Source organism: Symphalangus syndactylus, chromosome 1, assembly GCF_028878055.3.
Source record: "Symphalangus syndactylus isolate Jambi chromosome 1, NHGRI_mSymSyn1-v2.1_pri, whole genome shotgun sequence".
In the NCBI taxonomy this organism is placed as follows: Eukaryota; Metazoa; Chordata; class Mammalia; order Primates; family Hylobatidae; genus Symphalangus; species Symphalangus syndactylus.
In genome coordinates, this window is record NC_072423.2 from 93,484,338 (window position 1) to 93,504,515 (window position 20,178).

The 20,178-nt window shown below is 55.5% G+C and overlaps 1 protein-coding gene across 5 annotated transcripts; it reads right to left on the reverse strand.

Annotated features, from left to right (window-relative positions):
• Positions 1 to 749: 749 nt before the first annotated feature.
• Positions 750 to 20,025, reverse strand: RASGRP2 (RAS guanyl releasing protein 2). Of its 5 annotated transcripts, none has more exons than XM_063635135.1 (17): positions 19,771 to 20,025; positions 17,112 to 17,255; positions 16,334 to 16,436; positions 15,770 to 15,832; positions 15,284 to 15,415; positions 14,356 to 14,506; positions 13,979 to 14,152; positions 13,716 to 13,832; positions 11,135 to 11,416; positions 10,286 to 10,363; positions 9,925 to 10,047; positions 9,495 to 9,610; positions 3,874 to 4,015; positions 3,582 to 3,618; positions 2,688 to 2,867; positions 1,137 to 1,201; positions 750 to 970 (listed from the first exon to the last, which is right to left on the reverse strand). In XM_063635135.1, the coding sequence occupies exons 2-16, from the start codon at positions 17,182 to 17,184 to the stop codon at positions 1,143 to 1,145; spliced, it is 1,830 nt and encodes a 609-aa protein (XP_063491205.1). In that variant the 5' UTR covers positions 17,185 to 17,255; positions 19,771 to 20,025; the 3' UTR covers positions 750 to 970; positions 1,137 to 1,142. The 5 variants fall into 5 exon arrangements, with proteins under 5 accessions (XP_063491205.1, XP_063491174.1, XP_055100941.1 ...); XM_063635104.1 differs by having other exon boundaries at positions 1,137 to 1,204; XM_055244966.2 differs by lacking the exon at positions 19,771 to 20,025 and adding an exon at positions 19,049 to 19,174.
• Between the last annotated feature and the right edge of the window lie 153 nt (positions 20,026 to 20,178).

A 20,178-nucleotide genomic window follows, 5' to 3' on the forward strand; every position in this document is an offset into this window, starting at 1 on the left:
TCTCCTGATTCCAGGGGCAGCCCGGCCCAGCTTCAAAACCTTTAGTAAACTCCCAGACCAGCCTCAGAAGTGGCCTTAAGCCTTCTTCAGGTAGCAGTGACCCCCAAAACCTCCGTGCTGCAGGCTCAGGAGGGAAGAGCTGGGTTGGGAGAAGCCGCCACCGGAGGCTGAAAGCAGGATCGATATGCATTTCCTCTGGAAGTCACTGTCCTTCCGGCTGGCAGCAGCACCAGGCCAGGAGGCTGCAAGGCCGAGGAGTGCAGCCCCCGCCCTGAGGCACAAGCCCAGCAGGGCCCTCGGACTGCCCAGGGCCCTCCCTCCCTTCCCCCACAGCCAGCAACTCTGCGCTGCCCCTTTCCCTCCCACGATTCCTGCAGTGAGGGCCCTGTTACTGGAAGTGTCCAAGCAGGGGCTGAAAGGCCCCCTGTCCAGCAAGGGAATTTCGGCCATGGGCTGAAGGCTTTGGGTATGCATGACCACTGGCCCTGCAATTCTCGGGTGCAAAGACCTACTAGTTTCAAGTTTTAGATGTCCAAGGATCTGGTCTCCTCAAGATCCTAGACCCTCCCCAAGATTCTTATGTTCCAAGGTTTTCTGCTTCTAAGATTCTCTCCCTCAAGACTCCAGATACATGAGATTCCAGATTCCAGACCTCCCAAGTTTCTCTGGCTACAAAGTTCTAGTTCCCAAGATTGTCATCCTGTAAAGTATACCATCCCCCCACCCCCCGGGATTCTAGGCGCTGATGGTGAAGGTTAATTACACGGGCCTTTTTATTCCATCTGGAAAATACAAATATTCACAAGAGTCTGTACAACCTTAGGGACACCAGCCCTGGCCCTGCCCTCAGCTGCATGCCACCCTCATATCCCACCCCCAGCCCCAGCCTCCTGCCCCAGCACCCCCAGGCTCCCTGCTCTGGTTGAAGTATTTTCTCCAAGGCAGGAATGAGTCCTTGATCCAACCACAGCTGGGAAGAGAAAAACAGGTTGTGAGGAAGACACCCCCGCCCAACAACAAGGTAGTAGCCCACCTGGCTTGGAGCCATTTGGATAAAGCACCCATTTCCCTGATATTCCCCACCCCCACCCCAGCCCTCAGTGGGGAGCTCTGGTGCCAGCTGTGGGAGGACTCACCATCTATTACAAGTGGATGTCAAACACCCCATCCTCCACCGTCTGTACCTCCTCCTCACGGATCTCTGCTGGGAGGGGGATTGCTGCAGAACACACTTCCAGGTCCCTGGGACTTCATCAACCCCTCCCCTCTCCACAGGAGGCATCCACATCATCCCAGGAGCAGACCCATCCACCAAAAATCAAGTCCCCGCATGACCTAACGGCCCAATTTTTTTTTTTTTTTTTGAGACAGAGTCTCTCTCTGTCGCCCAGGCTGGAGTGCAATGGCACAATCTCGGCTCTCTGCAACCTCCACCTCCCAGCTTCAAGTGATTCTCCTGCCTCAGCCTCCCAAGTAGCTGGGATTACAGGCGCCTGCCACCACACCTAGCTAATTTTTGTATTTTTGTATTGTAGAGATGAGGTTTTGCCATGTTGGCCAGGCTGGTCTCCAACTCCTGACCTCAGGTGATCCACCCACCTTGGCTTCGCAAAGTGCTGGGATTACAGGCATGAGCCACCATGCCTGGCCTCAGCCCAATTTTTGAGGCTCTTTTTCTATGTTTTTGTTTTGCCACAGCTTTTTCAGCCACAGATTCGTCAGCGCAGTTTGCTTAAATGTCAATTTTGTGTGTATTTCACATTTTAGACCCCAGCACTTCTGGAAGGCTCAATGCAAATGGATTTATCTCATCTATTTTTGAGGATGTATGCCCTGTGCCTGCCTCTGTTTTTTGAGGACTTATGCCAACCCAAACAGTTGTGATCAACTACCTTAGACCCCAGTTTAACATAGTTGTTCGGACTGTTCTCAGCAAAATAATCATTTGTCCAGTTGCCATTCAGCAAACTGACCTAAAACCATCAAAGACCCCAAGAGAGCTGCCAGGACATTATCAGGGCAAGGCACTTTCCCCAGAAGAGCCTCCAGAGCAGCCAGAAAGGGAAAGGCAAGCCAATGGCTCATATAACACCTTCTCCAATCCTTCATTAACCCCTCCAACAAAATAAGACTGTAACTGGAATCTTGAAGCCTCTTTTGCTTTTATACCTCTTTATAAATTAAGGTCTCTCTCCTCAGCCTCAGAAGGTCCAGGGCTTCCTGGCCACTTTATGGCACCCTTACCTGTCCCTTCTTTATTTTATTTTTTTTCTGAGACAGAGTCTCGCTCTGTCACCCAGGCTGGAGTGCAGTGGCGCGATCTTGGCTCACTGCAAGCTCTGCCTCCCGGGTTCATGCCATTCTCCTGCCTCGGCCTCCCAAGTAGCTGGGACTACAGGTGCCCACCACCACGCCTGGCTAATTCTTTATTGTATTTTTAGTAGAGACGGGGTTTCACTGTGTTAGCCAGGATGGTCTCGATCTCCTGGCCTCGTGATCTGCCTGCCTCAGCCTCCCAAAGTGCTGGGATTACAGGCGTGAGCCACCGCGCCCAGCCTGTCCCTTCTTTATTATCCCACCACAAAAAGAGAATTATGCACTTTGGAATGGCTTCCATCCTGTGTTCTTTGCCCCAGTGGCCCTGCATCCCTCCCTCCACAGGCCAGTACAGAATGACTCCCTCTTACCTGGAGGCCTGGAGCCTCGCCTGCCAGGGCGGGGCAGAGAGAAGCTGAAGGCGCGGTGATGGTGGCTGTGCGTGGGTGAGGGTGCGGGTGCAGACCCCTCCAGGCTCACACTCTGGGCCCTGCGCCGACATTCGACTGACAAGCGATCCTTGCACTGCTTGTGGCAGTTCACACCACAGGCTGGGGGAGGGCAAATGGAGAGCCAACCAGGGCCATTGGTCAGAATACCCTCCATCCCATCCCGCAGGCTTGCGCCCCCCCACCAGGAAACTTTGTTCCTAAGCAGCTGCGCCACCAAAATAAGAGTCTCCTTCCAAAGTGTTCTCCTCCTCCTAATTGTCAGTCTATGCCTTCTCCCATGTTCTCTGTTCCTGGGCAGCTGCCTCATCAAAATAAACGGCCTCTTAAAGGCCACTCCCTTCACATCAATCATCTTGAGCCTCTGATTTTGTGGGGTTTTGGTTTTGGGTTTTTTTTTTTTTTTTGGGGGACAGAACCCTCTCTGTTGCCCAGGCTGGAGTGCAGTGGTGTGATCTCGGCTCACTGCAAACCCCGCCTCCCAGGTTCAAGCGATTATCATGCCTCAGCCTCCCAAGTAGCTGGGATTACAGGTGGGTGCCACCACGCCCAGCTATTTTTGTATCTTTAGTAGAGGCAGGGCTTCGCTGTGTTGGTCAGGCTGGTCTCGAACTCCTGACCTCAGGTGATCTGCCCGCCTCGGCCTCCCAAAGTGCTGAGATTACAGGCTTGAGCCACCATGCCCGGCCATGCGCCTCTGATTTTAAGGTACTTCACTCCTTGGCAATTGCCCCACCAAAATAGTAACTCTCCCAAAAAACAAACAAACAAACAAACAAACACTGCCCAGCAGCCCTTCCAGTCATTCCGTCTCACCTCGGCATTTGAGGCCCTGCTTGTAGATGCCCAGGATCTGCAATAGAGGAGGGGCCGTGGTGGGAGGAGGGATTTAGAGGTGATGACTCTACTTCTTCCTTCTTGAGGGTGAGACTAGGGCTTTAGAGCCTGCCTCAGGGCCAGGGGCAGAACCACAGGAGGAGAGGCAAATGGAATTAACCAAGTTTTCCTGGCTTGAGAAAGGCTTCCGCAGAGGTGGGGCCAGAAGGGTGGGCGGGGCCGGGGCTGGAGGGGCGTGGCTTGGGCCGTGAGCTTGGAAAGGGGCTCTCACCAGGGCTTTGCAGTGGCGGCAGGCGACGGGGCGCAAGGAGTTGCTCTCCTGGAAGTTGTGTACGAAGCCCATGCGGCCCCCCAACACAGAGCTGGAGCGCAGGAAATAGGAGACCATCTCCTCCCTGCTGATGCAGCCATCCCTGTGGGGAGTCGAGGGGGCGCCTCAGCTCGGGCCCTCCCCAGAACCATCCACCGCTGGCCTAACCCATCCCACTGTTCCCAGTGTCCTCATGGAACTCCTGATTTTGGACTCCTGGTGCAGAGTAAAGAAAAGGCGGCACTGGACTAGGGGTCAGGCAGATGTGGGAACTGCCGCTAACCAGTGTGTGGTCTTGGACCAGTCCCTTTCCCTGGGTTCCTTCTCAGAACAGTGGCCTGTCCTGCTCACTTCACACTTGGTGTGCAAACTAAAAGGACTGTGTACTTTCCATGGAACCATCAGCCTCGGGCTCCCGAAGTGTACTGTGTGCAACACCAGTCGGGAGCCCCGAGCAGGGAGAACTCTCTAATTAGAGTTCTGGGACCAGGAGAGATTGGGAGAAATCGCATCCCTCTCTCTCCTGCATCATCCTGCTGGAAAGACACCTGTAAATCCAGGGTTTCCCACATAACCCAGGGCTTTCCGCAGAAGCCCTTTTTCACCTATGAATACATTTTAGGGAAAGAATGAGCATGTGTTCTAGACACAGACCTCAGTTCAAATCACAGCTCTACTTCCCTGCCTCTTGACCCGTAGCGGAGTAATCTCCCTGTCCCTCCGTTTCCTTATCTATAAATGGGTGTAATGATCATTCCTACATTTCATAGGATTTTGGTGAGGATTAAATTAGATAATGCATGTGAAGTTGTACGACAGTGTCTGCACAGATAGGAGGGTCCTCAGCCACCAAGTGCTATTCCCATCGGGACTGGCCCTCGCTTGAGACTCCCACCTGCTTATGAGGGGGCTCATAATGTATGATCCAGGTGGTCCTTCAAATCAAGGGAGCATTAGGATAACTGGCCATTTGAAAAAAATATAGGGCTGAGCACAGTGGCTTACACCTGTAATCCCAGCACTTTGGGAGGCCGGGGCAGGTGGATCACGAGGTCAGGAGTTCGAGACCAGCCTGGCCAACATGGCAAAACCCCGTCTCTACTAAAAATACAAAAAATTAGCCAGGCATAGTGGCGGGCACCTATGATCCCAGCTACTTGGGAAGCTGAGGCATGAGAACCACTTGAACCTGGGAGGTGGAGGTTGCAGCGAGCCCAGATCATGCCACTGCACTCCAGCCTGGGTGACACGGCAAGAGACCCTATCTCAAAAAGAAAAGAAAAGAAAAAAATATAAGCCTACCCGGGAAGTGGAGGTTGCAGTGAGCTGAAATCACATCATTGCACTCCAGCCTGGGCAACAGAGCAAGACTCCGTCTCAAAAAAAAAAAAAAAAAATACAAGCCTACATTCTTCATACTGTGCATGAAAACTAAATTCTCACTGTTCTCACTGGACTTTTTGTAAACACTCATGCAAAAAATAAAATTATAAAATTATCTGAAAAGATATAAGACAGGGCGGGCAAGGTGGCTCACGCCTGTAATCCCAGCATTTTGGGAGGCCAAGGCAGTCGGATCACTTGAGGTCAGGAGTTCAAGACCAGCCTGGCCAACACGGTGAAAACCTGTCTCTACTAAAAATACAAAAATTAGCCACGCATGGTCGTGGGCACGTATAATCCCAGCTACTCGGGAGGCTGAGGCACGAGAATTACTTGAACCTGGAAGGTGGAGGTTGCAGCGAGCCAAGGTCATGCCACTGCACTCCAGCCTGGGTGACACGGCAAGAGACCCTGTCTCAAAAAAAAAAAAAAAAAAGAAAGAAAAGATATAAGATAATAATTTTATAATCTTGAGGGGCTGAGGACCTTTCTACACACAACACAAATCCGAGAAGCCAGAAAGGAAAAGACTGACATATTAAGCACACAAAAGTTTTTAAATTTTATATGGAAAAAGACAACATAAATGACAGACAGGGAGAAAATATTTGCAAACACATTCAACAGCAAAGGGTTAATATCCATTAACAGAGATTCTAAAAATCAATGAGAAAAAGACCAACAAACCCAGTAGAATAATGGACAAGGAATCTGAACAGGCAATTGACAGAAGAAATAAATGGCCAATAAACATATGAAAAGATACCCTACCCCCATTAGTATTAAAGAAATGCAAATTTAACCAAGATACCATTTGCCAACGAGACTGGCAAAATTGTGAAGCTTTTTATAGCATCCACTGTTGGCGAGGAAGTTGGGAAGCAGGCACTTGTACACTGCTGATGGGGGTGCAAACTGGTACAACCTTGTCTGAGGTCAGTTTGGCAGTCTCTCTCCTAATTTAGAATGTGCGTATCTTTTGATCCAATTATCCCACTTCTAGGAATTTCTCCTACAGAAATACTGGCCTGAGTGGATCAGTAAAAGGATGTTCATGGCAGCCTGGCATACAATCATAGTGAAAAACTGGAACAGTCTTAACTGTCCATCAGCAGGAGGATGGTTAGGGAAATGATGGACTAACCACACAGTGGAATACTCTGCAGCTGTTCTAATGAATGAGGTAGTTCTACATGAATCCACATGGAAAGATGTCTGTGATCAAGGGTTAAGTGGAAAACAAGCACAAAGATGAAAAAAAACAAAAAGCAAGGCATGCAGTTCTGTCAAGATGGTGATTTTTAGGCCGGGTGCACGGTGGCTCATGCCTGTAATCCCAGCACTTTGGGAGGCCGAGGTGGGCAGATCACCTGAGGTGGGTGGATCACCAGAGGTGAAGTCAGGAGTTCGGGACCAGCCTGGCCAACGTGGTAAAACTCCGTCTCTACTAAAAATACAAAAATTAGGCCAGGCGCGGTGGCTCACACCTGTAATCCCAGAACTTTGGGAGGCCGAGGCGGGCGGATCACCTGAGGTCAGAAGTTCAAGACCAGCCTGCGCAACATGGTGAAACCCCATCTCTACTAAAAATACAAAATTAGGCTGGGTGAGGTGGCTCACGCCTGTAATCCCAGCACTTTGGGAGGCTGAGGTGAGCGGATCACAAGGTCAGGAGATCGAGACCACGGTGAAACCCCGTCTCTACTAAAAATACAAAAAATTAGCCGGGCGCAGTGGCAGGCACTTGTAGTCCCAGCTACTGCGGAGGCTGAGGCAGGAGAACGGCGTGAACCTGGGAAGCAGAGCTTGCAGTGAGCCGAGATCGCGCCACTGCACTCCAGTCTGGGTGACACAGCAAGACTCTGTCTCAAAAAAAAAAAAATACAAAATTAGCCAGGCGTGGTGGCAGGTGCCTATAATCCCAGCTACTCGGGAGGCTGACACAGGAGAATCGCTTGAACCCAGGAGGTGGAGGTTGCAGTGAGCCGAGATCACGCCACTGTACTCCAGCCTGGGCAACAAAGAGCGAAAACTCCGTCTCAAAAAAAAAAGAAAAAGAAAAAAAAATTAGCCAGGTATGGTGGCGGGTGCCTGTAATCTCAGCTACTCGGGAGGCTGAGGCATGAGAATTACTTGAACCTGGGAGGCAGAGGCTGCAGTGAGCCAAGATCACGCTACTGCACTCCAGCCTCAGCGACAGAGTGAGACTCTGTCTCAAAAAGAAGAGAGGGTGATTTAAAAAAAAAAAAAAGAGAAAAGAGAACCCACTACAAGTACCTAGATGCTGCATAAAGATGTATCAACAATTGCTGTAAATGCATAGATAATTTTATAAGAAAGAAATGGAAACACCCAAGTTCCAGAAACAAAGACGGAGCTTTACAATGAAGCGGTGAGCTGGGCCTGGTCCTGGGAGCCGGTGCTGGTCTCCCTCCTGCCGAACCAGGTGCTAGGTTTTGATACCCAACCAGGGATTCCCCCTCACCAACACACACACACACACACACACACACACACACACAGCCTGGGGCCTGCAGGAGGTGGAGGGTTAAGGCTGAGACCGCTGCATGAAGCTGAGGCCTCCATCGTCTCAAAGGGTCATTCTCACTGAAAAGGTGGTCTAGATAAAAATCCACCCACCAACCCAGGGAGAAAACATGGAACTCCACTACCTCTGCCTAAAATCTGGGAGAAGAAATAAAGCAGCTATGATAAAAGCCACAAGCAGAACTGGATTTATACTCTAATCCTGTTTGTCCATGAAACAGACACCAAACAAACAAAATCTCTATCAATGTGCACCTGCCTGGGAAAAGAAGACTGGAAGAACCCACATACTGCCAAGCTTAGTATTGTTAACAGTGTTTAATCATGGCAACTTCTACCAGTGGAAAAGGAAAGAGGGGACTTTCATTTCTTCCTTTTTTTTCTTTCTTTTTTTTTTTTTTTTTTGATGGGGGTGGTCTCGCTCAGTCACCCAGGCTGAATGAAGTGCAGTGGTGTGATCACAGCTCACTGCAGTCTCAACCTCCTGGGCTCAAGGGATCCTCCTGCCTCAGCCTCCTGAGTAGCTGGGACTACAGGCACGTGCCACCCACGCCCAAAAAAAATTTTTTTAGGCTAGGAGCAATAGCTCATGCCTGTAATCCTAGAACTTTGGGGGGCTGAGGCAGGTGGATCACTTGAGGTCACGAGTTCGAGACCAGCCTGGCCAACATGGTAAAACCCCATCTCTGCTAAAAATACAAAAATTAGCCAGGCGCAGTGGTGCATGCCTGTAATCCCAGCTACTCAGGAAGCTGAAGCAGGAGAATCACTTGAACCCAGGAAGTGGAGGTTGCAGCGAGCCGAGATTGTGCCACTGCACTCCAGCCTGGGCAACAGAGTGAGACTCTGCCTCAAAAAACATAATAATAATTTTTGTAGAGACAGGGTCTTACTATATTGCCCAGGCTGGGCTCAAACTCCTGGCCTGAATTGATCCTGCCACCTCAGTCTCCCAAAGTGCTAGGATTACAGGTGTGAGCCACTGCACCTGGCCTCTCACTTCTTACTTTAAACACTTTGTTCACTATAAATTTATTTTACTACCTAGATTTTATTTTACCATGGATTTTTGTAACATGGAAATAAAAAACAACAGATTTTTGAAATACAGGTAACATTAAAAAATAAATCGACCTGAGATGGACTTTAAATTTTGAATGGAGTTTTGTCTGCTCAGCAAAAATAGGGCATGAATCTGGCTTCAGGAGGCATGTTTAACCCACTTCAGAGAACCAGCTGTTTTTCCAAACTGTCAGCATATGAACTGTTGATAAGCAACTGGGTACTGCTAATTACAAACCTTTCTTATCTATTCATTAGAACAGACTATCCAGGAGCTCAAGTTGCCCACACTTCTTGACAGCTGTGAGCTCCACAAATAAAACAGCACTTCTGTAGCCACAGTCCCCAGGTCACAGTCTTTGCAAGACTCAGGTGGAGCCCCCCATCTGTCTGAATTTGTGAGATACCACTGCGCCTCCACAGCTGGCAGCCTCTCCTCCCCACAAAAGTAATGCCCCTTCCCACACTGGCAGCTTCCCAGGCCAAGATCGTCTGGCTCAGTGACCTCATCTTGGACACAAGAAACTGAAGCCCAGGCAGAAGTGAGCTGGGTTGCCTTCCCTCTCCCCCAGGTCCCCAGCCCTCCTCACTGGTTCTGGTCGAGGTCCCCAAAGGCGCTGAGGTAAGGGAAGTTCCCACGGATGATCTGGAATTCTTCCTGTGAGATGTGGCCATCCCCATCGACGTCAAAGTTCCGGAACACAGACTGGGGCACGCAGAGGGACACGCAGAGCCGGAAGAGGGGAGAGTAAAGGGGACATCAGGTCCTGTCCCTTCCCACGTTCCCAGTCCATTTGATGAGGTGTGTCTCAGAGAGGTCTCTGACACCACCCCCATTCCATACCTCCACCCCCACCCTACCCAGGGGCACCTCAGCCCCATGCAGCTGGCCTGCCAGGCCCTGTGACTCCTGGGGGCTGAGTGCTGGGTCTTGAACAGGACACTCGTGCTGGCTTCCAGGGCAGTGCTCCGGCAAACTGGCCTCTGCCCACACACTGCTCAGGCTCTGCAGAAGCTCACCTCCACCATCTTCTCGATGTGCTCCACCACGAGGGCCTGATCCAGCTTGGGTTTGGCAGCCGAGGTCCACTCCTCCAGCACCGGGGGCCGGGGTGGTGGGGTGCAACTTGTGGGGCTGGTTGGCTACGGAAATGGTCAGGCCTGAGCTAGGGCCAGAGGCAGGGGGAGCCCAGAGCCCCGGGGAACAAAGAGGGGAATCCCTGGGAGAGGGAAGTCCGCCCAACACTACTGCCCTACCCCCAGGACGCCTCTGTCCTACAAGACAGATGGGTGAGGTGGCTGCTAAGAGCTCTTCCCGTCCTCACATCCTGGGATTCTCAGGAAGGAGGGGCAGAGTGGAGAGGAGGGAGTACCCCCTCACCGAGGACTTGGAGCGCGGCTCCCGCTGCAGGGACAGCTGGTACAGCTCATCCTCCATCTGATACTGATCCAGAGACACCTGGGACACACAGGTCTGATCACACCCACTGGCCCCTGCCCACGGCCACAGAGCCCAGGGCCAAAGGTCCACCTAGAGGCCACGGCTCAGCTCAGAGCTCGGGTCAGAAGCTAGACTCAGGACAAAGCCTGGCTTAGAACACAGCACAGCAACCCCACACCGTCCCAGCGTGCAGATCAAACCACAGCATGGCCCCAAACCTTGAACACAACATATTGCCAAGATGTCAGGGAAGAAGCCAGGTCAGAACCCAGCCAGAAGCTCTGATTTCAACCCTGATCCCCTCCAGAGCCTAGAAGCAGCTAAGAATCCACTCCAAACCTTAACACTTAAGCCCCAGCCCAATGTCTAGAACCTTGTCTGGATCTAAACCAGAACCCAACTCCCACCCTAGACCCCAAGACCAAGTGCAAAGCCAAGCCCAGAACTTCACTCCAAGCCCAGGGCCATGCTTAGAAACCACCCCTGCTCGCAGAACGCAGAGCTTGGCCCAGCCCTAGAACACAACCCATTGCCAGAACTCAACCCAGGACCCAGGCCCAGTTCAAACTGCCCACAGTCCACATACCAGCCTGGAGATCAGACCTTAGTCCACAACCCCCACCAGATCCTGGACCCCTCCTCAGCATCCACTCCAAACTCCAAAGCCCACGCTAGATCTCAGTTTCTTGGCCAGAACCCAGAGCCCCAGGCCACGCCCACAGCCAGGACCTGGGGAAACTGTCAACCCCTGGTGCCCAGCTCCCCACCTCCCTGCCCCCTGCTCCTCACCGTGAGCAGGCTCAACAGGTCAGGGTTGGCCTGTACTGGTGGCCGCAGGCTGGTCACCATGGCCAGCTCCTCCAGGATGCTAAAGAGCTGCTTCATCTTGGCCCCATTGAGCCGGGTCCGGGCTGGGTCCAGCCAGTCAGGCAGTGCCAGCTGCAGGGCCACCAGGTCCTTGAGGTGCACACCCAGGATAGGGAAGCGGAAGCCCACACAGGCTGCCAGCCGACGCCGGTAGTTGCCATAGTTGCCTGTCGCCGTCACTAGTTCTGTGAGACCCTCCCAGAGCTAGGGACAAACAACAGAGGGGTCATACCCCCACAACTATCCTCCCTACCTCAGCCCTGGAAATGTAGCAGTGGGTGAGCAGGAGTCAGGGTCAGGGACAGGTGAAAGAGTAAGATCCTCCCTTACTGTCCCCCAGGACTGGCTCTCTCAGCCCCTGGGGATTGAATTCATTGCCATGAATTCAAGGCAATACTCACTGCCAAAAGCACCACACCTGGAAACCAGGCCTGGACGAAGGGTATCATCAACATTTAACAGGAGAAACAGAGGCTCAGGGAGGCAAGGCGGCACAGGACAATGACCTGGAAGAACATACTCAGCCACCCCGTCCAAACAGCAAAAACTAGAAAAACCAGCTGGGCGCGGTGGCTCACACTTGTAATTCCAGCACTTTGGGAGGCCAAGGCAGGTGGATCATGAGGTCAAGAGATGGAGACCATCCTGGCCAACATGGTGGAAACCTCATCTCTACTAAAAAAAAATACAAAAATTAGCCAGGTGTGGTGGTACATGCCTGTAGTCCCAGCTACTCGGGAGGCTGAGGCAGGAGAATCGCTTGAACCCGGGAGGCAGAGGTTGCAGTGAGCCAAATTAGTGCCACTGCACTCCAGCCTGGTGACAGAGCAAGACTCCATCTCAAAAAAAAAAAAAAAACAAAGAAAGAAAAGAAAAGGAAAAACCCCAACATTCAACAATAGAATCAGTACATAAATTGGGGTAGGCTGGGGGCAGTGGCTCACACCTGTAATCCCAGCACTTGGGGAGGCTAAAGTGGGTGGATTGCTTGAGCTCAGGAGTTCAAGACCAGCCTCGGCAACATGGTGAAAGCCTGTCTCTACAAAAAATTAGCCAGATGTGGTGGCACGAGCCCATAATCCCAGCTACTCAGGAGGCTGAGGCACGAGAATCATGTAAACCCAGGAGACGGAGGTTGCAGTGATCTGAGATCTCACCACTGCACTCCAGCCTGGATGACAGAGAGAGACTCCGTCTCAAAAAAATAAATAAATAAATGAATTGGGGTAGACGTTCAATACAATGTTATACGGCAATGAAGATGAAAAAAACAATTGCTCCACATAACAGAATGAAAAGACTCTCAGAACCATGTGGAATGAAAGAAGCAAGACATAAAATAACACAAACAACATTCCATTCATAGAAAGTTCAAAACAGACAACAAAAAGCCCCACATTGTTTTGGACCACATACCTACGTGGTGAAGCTATAAAGAAAAGCAAGATCATCATTGCAAAAGTCGTGGGGAGGGAGTTATGCTCTAAAGTGCTGGGCGCTTGGGGGCCTGGCAAGGTTCTATTTCCCAACCTGGGCAGTAGTTACACAGCGTTTTCTTTACAATTTTTCTTTAAACTATTCATAGATTTTTATATACTTTTTTTTTAGATGGAGTCTCACTCTGTCACCCAGGCTGGAGTGCAGTGGCACGATCTTGGCTCACTGCAACCCTCCACCTCCTGAGTTCAAGCAATTCTCCTCCTGCCTCAGCCTCCCAAGTAGCTTGGATTACAGGCGCGTGCCACCACGCCTGGCTAATTTTTGTATTTTAGTAGAGATGGGGTTTCACCATGCTGGCCAGGCTGGTCTCAAACTCCTGACCTCACGTGATCTGCCCACCTCAGCCTCCCAAAGTGCTGGGATTACAGGCGTGAGCTACCACGCCCAGTCTCGTACGTTTTTATACATTTTTCTATATGTATATTACTCAATACTTCAAAATACTTCAAAAATAATAATAAATGAAGGAGAAAGAAAAGAAGAAAGTACAAGTGGCAAGGCACAATGGCTCAAGCCATAATCTCAGCACTTTGGGAGGCCAAGGCAGGCGGATCACTTGAGCCCAGGACTTCAAGAACAGTCTGGGCAACATGGTAAAACCCCATCTCTAAAAAAAAAAAAAAATTAATAACAATACAAAAATTAGCCAGGCATGGTGGCATACACCTGTAGTCCCAGATAGGAGGCTGAGGTGGGAGGATCGATTGAGCTCAGGAGTTCAAGGCCGCAGTGAGCTTGATTGCACCACTGAACTCCAGTCTGGACAACCGAGAGAGACCCTGCCTTAAAAAAAAAAAAAAGTACTAGCTTTGGGGCCCATGACGACCTGTGAGCCCCCACTCTGCTGTTGCCATTGTGCAAACTGAGAAAAGCACTTAACCCCTCTGAGCCTCCATTTCCGTATCTGTCAAATGAGGACAGCTGTGCCCAGCCCCCAGTGCTGCTGGGAGGACCCAGTGAAGACAGATCTGGGAAGCACCGGCCCCTCCCCAGTCCCAGGCACCTTGATGGTCTCAGGGCTAACGTGGCTGTGGGTCTCCTTGAGGCGGGAGATGGAGCTGTGGCTCAGGCCCCCGACCACTGCCATCAGCGTGTTGAAGTTCTGCAGCTGCAGCAGCTTCTGGAAGGCAAATGGGGAGGGAAAGGCAGGGAGTCACTGAGTGGGCCAGCTTATCTAGAGAGAAGGCAATGGGTTAGGGGAAGGAAAGGGTTGGCCTGACTGGCATGTGGGGTGATTGGGAGACACAGGGAAGGAGGGGCAGGCACCTCCGCCACGTGGACAAAGTGTGTGATGACCAGGGCCCGCTGCGGGGCTGTGGGTTTGCTGAGGATCATGAGCTGCACCCACTGCGAGACACTGTTGAAGAGGGAGATGAACCGCTCCAGGACGGGGTTGTCCACAGTGCAGCCATGAGTCACGAAACTGTGATAGTCCTGAAACTGGAGGCAGGAGGAGTGGCCTCAGCAGCTTGCCAGCCTCTCCCCTCGCTGATGGCCACTCCTCACCCTCCAGCTGACCTTCAGTGGTTACACTGAAACCCCTGATGCACCCTGTGACCCAGGCTACCCCAGGGACCCTGCCCCTCCTAGAACCCCCTTGCAGCCCACATTGGACCCCTGACCCCCCAACCCTCGGGCCGCACCAGGATCTTGCAGAAGGAGCGATACTCCAAGTAAGTGAGATGCTCCGCCAGCTCCATGGGCTCCAGGTGGTCAAACAACAGGGACATCTTGCGCTTTTTCTGTCCCACAGGGTTCCGCTGAGTCACCTGCCGCTTCCACTTGTAGGTAGGGCTGGGGAGGCAGGGGTAGTGAGCCCTTTGCTGGACATGCGCATGCCTCGTGGCCTCCCACTCACACAGACACACCATTCACGCTGACTGAGGACCTACATAACACGAGGCACTGTCCTAGGCACGAATGTTCCCAGTCCCAGCAACTCCTCATCTCCCCCCAACCCGTCATGCACTCAACACACGTTTATGAACAACGTACTCTGTGCCAGGCACTGTGCTAGGCGCTGGGAATAGAGAGATGAGTAAGACACGGTTCCTGCCCTCGAGGAGCTCACAGTCTACTGAGGGAGACAGACACAGAAACACATGATCACAAAACAGCGTGACACATGTACAGAGGTCTTTGTACAGGAGTCTGTACAAAGTGCCATGGAGAACAGAGGAGGGAACGACAAATTCTACTCCGGAAGAGCCCCGAACCCTCAGAGCACATGGAGACTTCATGCCTGAGCTGAGTCTTGGTAACACGGAGGAGGCAGCAAGGGGGATGATATGAGCAGAGCACCATGGTGGGAAAGGACTCGGGAGCTCAGCCGACGGGGAGCCAACCCAACGCAGCTACAGGAGGAGGTGTGTGGGATGGGCGGTGGCAGTGGAAGATGAGGCAGGAACGCCAAGCTGCCCAGAGGCATACTGAAGGCAGTAGGGAGCCATGGAAGGTTTTTAAGCAAGAGAGCGACATGACCCTCACTCATTCAGTTCAACAGACATTTATTAAGCATAGATGGTATAGGATACTGAGTGCCCCCCAGCCCTCTGTGCTCCCCCCACGCACACGCTGTCTATGTCGATGAGGCTGCTGTGCCGCCGGTTCCCTTCTTGGTCTAGCAGAGCCTTCAGCTCCTTGATCTGCTCAGCCAGCTCCGGGTTCAAGTCAAACTCCGCTGGGAAGGCGGAGATCCAGTACCTGGAGGAGCGGGGAGTCACCCAAGATAGCCCTTCCCCCACCATCACCCAGCAGGCTGCAAGGAGCTATTTGAGATTGTAGTCACCTAAGCAAAAAGAGCCTCAAACTATGGTTCCAGCTCTTTCCTTCTCCAAGTGTACATTAGACCCTTGAGACAACCACCCGCACTGTGCAGAAAAGAAAATTAAGGCCCAGACCCAGGAAGGGGTGAGCCTGTGACAGCACAGCCCACCCGGACAAGCCAGGGTTCAAACCCACTTCCAGAAGCAGTGCCCTGCCCCCTCCTCCAGGCCAGCCTGAAGCCAGAGAGAAGGGAGAAAGGGGAGGGGCTAGAGCCCCAGGGGAAAGACTCACCTGACCAGGTGGCACGTTTTCACCTGCAAGGAATTGGAGTTGTCCTTCCGGGATTGTTGGTAGGTGAAGGAGAGAGTTAAGGAGACCGCTTAACTCTAGAAAGGGAGGCCTGAGTGGAGGGAGGCTGGGGGCGAGGCCTGGTTCCAGGAGACACGTTCTAGGGATGGGGCCTGCGCTCTGCGATGATGCTGGGGGTGAGGCCTGAGCTCTGGGAGGGGTTGGAGGTGGGGGTGGAGGACTAGGTGCTGAGGGAGGCTGAGAGCAGAGCCTGGGCTCTGGGAGAGATAGATGCACGGGGCGGACCCAGGCCTGGAGCAGGGGCAGGCCCTAGACTCTAGGGAGGAGGAGGGCAAGGCCTCGGCTGGGGACAGAGCCTGGGGACAGGGCCGAGTCGCCAGGAGGGGGCAGAGCCTAGGCCCTAGTTGGAGGCTGGGACGACGCCTGAGCTCTGGGATAAAGAGCGGCCTATACTTAGGAGCGAGGCTTATTCTGCGCCTGGGCTGGGCAGAGGAGCTGCGCATGGGCTCCGACGGCGGGGGCCTTGGCAAGGCCGGCGAAGGATATATGTGGAGCAGCTTGGCCGCCAGCTGAGAGGAGGGGATGTACCAGGGGTGCATCATGAGGAACATGCGCACCAGCTGCGGGTCCCGCACCTTCCCGGAGTCATCTGACTCCGAAGGGTCAAAGACAGGTGGTTGAGCTGGGTCCGCAGCTACCATGCCTCATCCTTACCCCGCAACCCGCCAGGTATCGGCCCTTCGGGTGCACGCTCGACCCCGCCCACCTCCTGCTTGCCCAGGACTCCGAGAGCAGGAGGCAAATTAGAGAGGAAAAGTGTGGTGGGCGAGGGATAGGCAGGCCCTGAGGACTGGAGGAGGAGAGCGCCCGAGCCGCCCATCGTCCGGAGGGGAACCAGCTGGGGCGGAAGGAGCCTGGGTTCCCCGGGGTCAAGAATCCAGAGGTCATTTCCTGAGCGCTTGGGGGAAGGGGCACCCCTTCACCAGATAAGCTGCCCCCCATTAGCCGGAAACAGCTCCCAGGCCGGAGACAGCGAGTTCCTCCGGATTCCCCGGGAGACAGATAATGCCCCTCAAGTGTCAGAGTACGGGACCCGGCCCTCCCTTCGCCGCCGCTGGAGAAGGCTAGAGAAGGGAAACCTCATCTGTCTGAAGGGCGTGCATCTCTCTGCCCTGAGATGCGGAGGAGGCTTTCGTTAAAAGAGAATGCACGCTGCGGAGCTGGGTGGGTCCGGGCCGTGCACTGGACTGTGCCTGGGAGGCAGGGACCCGGGCTCAGACTCGGGGCTAGGCTCAGGCTCCGTGTGCCCTCCCGAGCCACTCACCGAAGGCTTCGATGCACCCGCGGAGCAGCTCCTCCACCGTGCAGCCCTTGTCCAGGTCCAGGGTGCCCGCCATGGCCGCCGGCGCGGGGTGGGCTGGGCCCAGGCTGCGCTCCGGGAGCCTCCCACCGGGCTCGGACCGAACCCCTGTCCCGGGAGAGGCAGAGCGGGAGTCTGCGGAGGCGCGGGCGGGGGAGCGGCTCGCGGGCAGAAACGGGGCGGGGCGGGCACGCCCCCTGCTGGGCAGGGGCGGAGTTGTCCGCCGCGGCCACTCCCGGGGTTAAACGGTCTGGCCTGGGATGGTGCAACCCGCCAGTTGGGAAACGGACCCGCAGAGAGGCTTCCGGCCCACCCTCGGAATCGCGGGAGGGCAGAGGGGCTTCACGAGGATGGGGACGAACCAAGATCCCAGGACTAGCTGGCGCCCAGCCCCCCGCAGGGCGCCTTCTCCTCGCGCTCTCACCCCAGAGGCACCTGCAGCACCCCGCAGCTCGGCTCTGCGCCCCTACCGCTTCCCTCCCTCCACAGCCTCCCTTCCCCCGCAGGGTTATTTTGGGAACCCAGAGCCTGAGGGGACCTCGGAGGAATTTCTCCCTGGTATGGGAGGGGGAGGAAAGAACCCAGGCGTCCTGCCCGCCTCGCCCCCTCCCGGGAGCCCGGGAAGGCGAGGCGGGGCTGCGGCAGCCCCCAGGGGCCTGCCCTAGGGGAGGCGGACTGGATGGGAGAGGAACATTCCTGGGGCGGGGGGAGCCCGCTGCGGCCAGGAAGCGTCAGCGGGAAGCCTGAGCCTGGGAACTGAGCGCTCCCAGGCCACCTCCGCAAAGGTCCCAGGGGTCCCGGCTCAGCTCGCCCAGAGGCCCTCTTCCTCCCTATCCCCGGCTCCTGACCCCGGCCCCGGCCCCGCACAGGCGAATTGTGAGCGCGCACGGAGCAGGGTGTCCAGAGGGGGGCGCTCGCGCCGAGGGTGGCCGGTGGGTGCATGACACCATTAGCAACTCCGGTCACTGGCGGGGTCATACGCACCCCGATAGGGGCAAACACTCCACACCCAAGTTATTCGTCGGAGGCCGGGGACCTACGTGGAGGTGTAGGCGCCCGCACTTACACGCACCGGGCCACAGGCACCGGCCTCCCATCCTCCGTCTCTCACACACAATGGCACCCACACCCTGTGCACACCTGCACGAAGAAACCCTCAGGCACACATACCCAGCTCGTCCACCCCAGAATGCAAACCCGCGGACGAGGTCGCCTCCTGGACCTGCTGTTCACTTGAGCCAGGCCAGCCTTGAGTCCCGCGGCCACACAGGCGCTGACATCCTCACACGTGTGCACACACGCAAGGCAGTGCCTCTCCACGCATGTACACTCCCACACACATGCACACACCCCCATGGGTGCGCACGCCCATTCCGTCGCCCCCCTCCCACTTGCGGTGCAGGGCCCGCCCTGCGGCCCCAGCGCCCTGACTCCCCTCACTCCCAGATTTTGGCAGAGCCTTGCCCCACGGAAAGATACCCCGGCCCTACACATACTCTCCCAGGCTGGAGAACGGGGGGAGCTCCTGTACGGAGTTCTCAGGCGGACTTTTCCTAGGAGCCACCCAGAGCCGTCCCCACCTGGCTCTGCCGCTTCCTCGTGTGACCTTGAGAATCACTTGGCCTCTCGGAGCCTCAATTTTCTCATCTGTCAAATGGGGGTACGCGGGGGAGGGCCCCGCTGGAACGTGGCTGGGAAAAGCCGGGTGCACCGTGGAGGTCCTCCGCCCTCCAGGGATCCAGCGCGCCTTAGCTCTCGTGGCCGCTGCCCCCTCTCCCAGACCCTGGCCGCAGACTCCCCACCCAATCGCCGCCCCCAGCCCGCCCGCGCCGCCCTGGAGGGGGGTCGCTGGGGGCCGCGCCCTCCTTCGCCTGGCGCCCCGCCCGCGCTCGCCCACTCACTCTTGGGACCTGCCGCAAGGATCCCGCACCGGCCCGGCCGACCCCACCTCCGTGCGCTCCCGCCCGCCGGCCTCGCTGCGGCTGCGGCTCCAGCCCGCTCTCCACGCCGCGGCCCCGCTCCCCGCCGCCCCGCCCCCGCCCCCGCGCCAGGCCTCCCCCTCCCCCCTCCGCCCCTGCGCGGAGCTCCGCACCGCCGGCTGCGCCACCCCCACCGGGGGCTCCCTCTCGCCCCGCACGCGGCGGTCCCTGCGGCAGCTTAACCCCTCCCCTGCCGCGCCGCCCGGGAGGCCAGGGCCGCAGGCGGGGGGCTGCGCCACTGGCTGCCCCGAGGGTAGGCGACCGGAGGCCCCGCCGCCCGGGACACGTAGGGGGGACCGAAACGAAGAGCCCCTCCCCCAACCCCGGACTCCCCAGTGCCCCCCGCCCTGCCTGGGTGTCGGGCGGAGGAAGCTGGGAGGGGCAGGAAGCGGACTGCGGTGGGGAAGGGGCGCCCCGCCCAGCCCCCAGCCCGGGTTCCTGTTTTCGAGACAAACCGTTCCCACGGGGCTAACCCGGCCCGGGACCGGGCGTCTTCCTGCAGGCAGCGGGAGGCACAGGCCTAGTGGAGGTCGGGGGCGTGGGGACAGCTGGTCCTTGAGGTAGTCTGGGGGAGGGGCTAGGACAAGATGGGAATATTTTGGGGAGAGGGGCCTGTGGGGAGCGAGGAATAAAATCGTGGCTACCTGGAGATGCGGCCTTGATATCTGGGAATGGGGGCGGGGGACCCAGTTCACACAGGAGGAACGGGGCCCCGGAAGCCTGGCTCCCCACAGGGCCGAATGGAAAGGGGCAGCCGCATGTGTCGGTGGGTTCTCCGCAGCTTGGAGACTGGAGGCCTGGGCAACAGGGAGGAACTTGGGAGGCGCAGCCGCAGGCGGTTGGGGTCCCCCTAGCCGGGCCTAGGAGAGCGTGTAACGGTTTCCGGCCATTTGGCTTCAAACACACTCACTGTGAAACCACCGACCCCAAACCTCCCTTCCGAGGCGTGACCCTCCCAGCCTTGGGGCGGGGGATCCAGGACCGCCCCCGCACCTCAGTCTTGGTAATGTAAGACTTAGAAACAGGGCCTTTCTGTTCCTCAGTTTCCCCAT

Excerpts from the sequence above, each read along its gene's own strand:
- RASGRP2 (XM_063635104.1), bottom strand. The coding sequence starts at position 17,184 with ATGGCGGGCACCCTGGACCTGGACAAGGGCTGCACGGTGGAGGAGCTG. Across the intron at positions 11,417-13,715 it reads TTAGCCCTGAGACCATCAAG|CTCTGGGAGGGTCTCACAGA; the intron begins GTGCCTGGGACT and ends GTTTGTCCCTAG. Across the intron at positions 9,611-9,924 it reads ACATCGAGAAGATGGTGGAG|TCTGTGTTCCGGAACTTTGA; the intron begins GTGAGCTTCTGC and ends TGCGTGCCCCAG.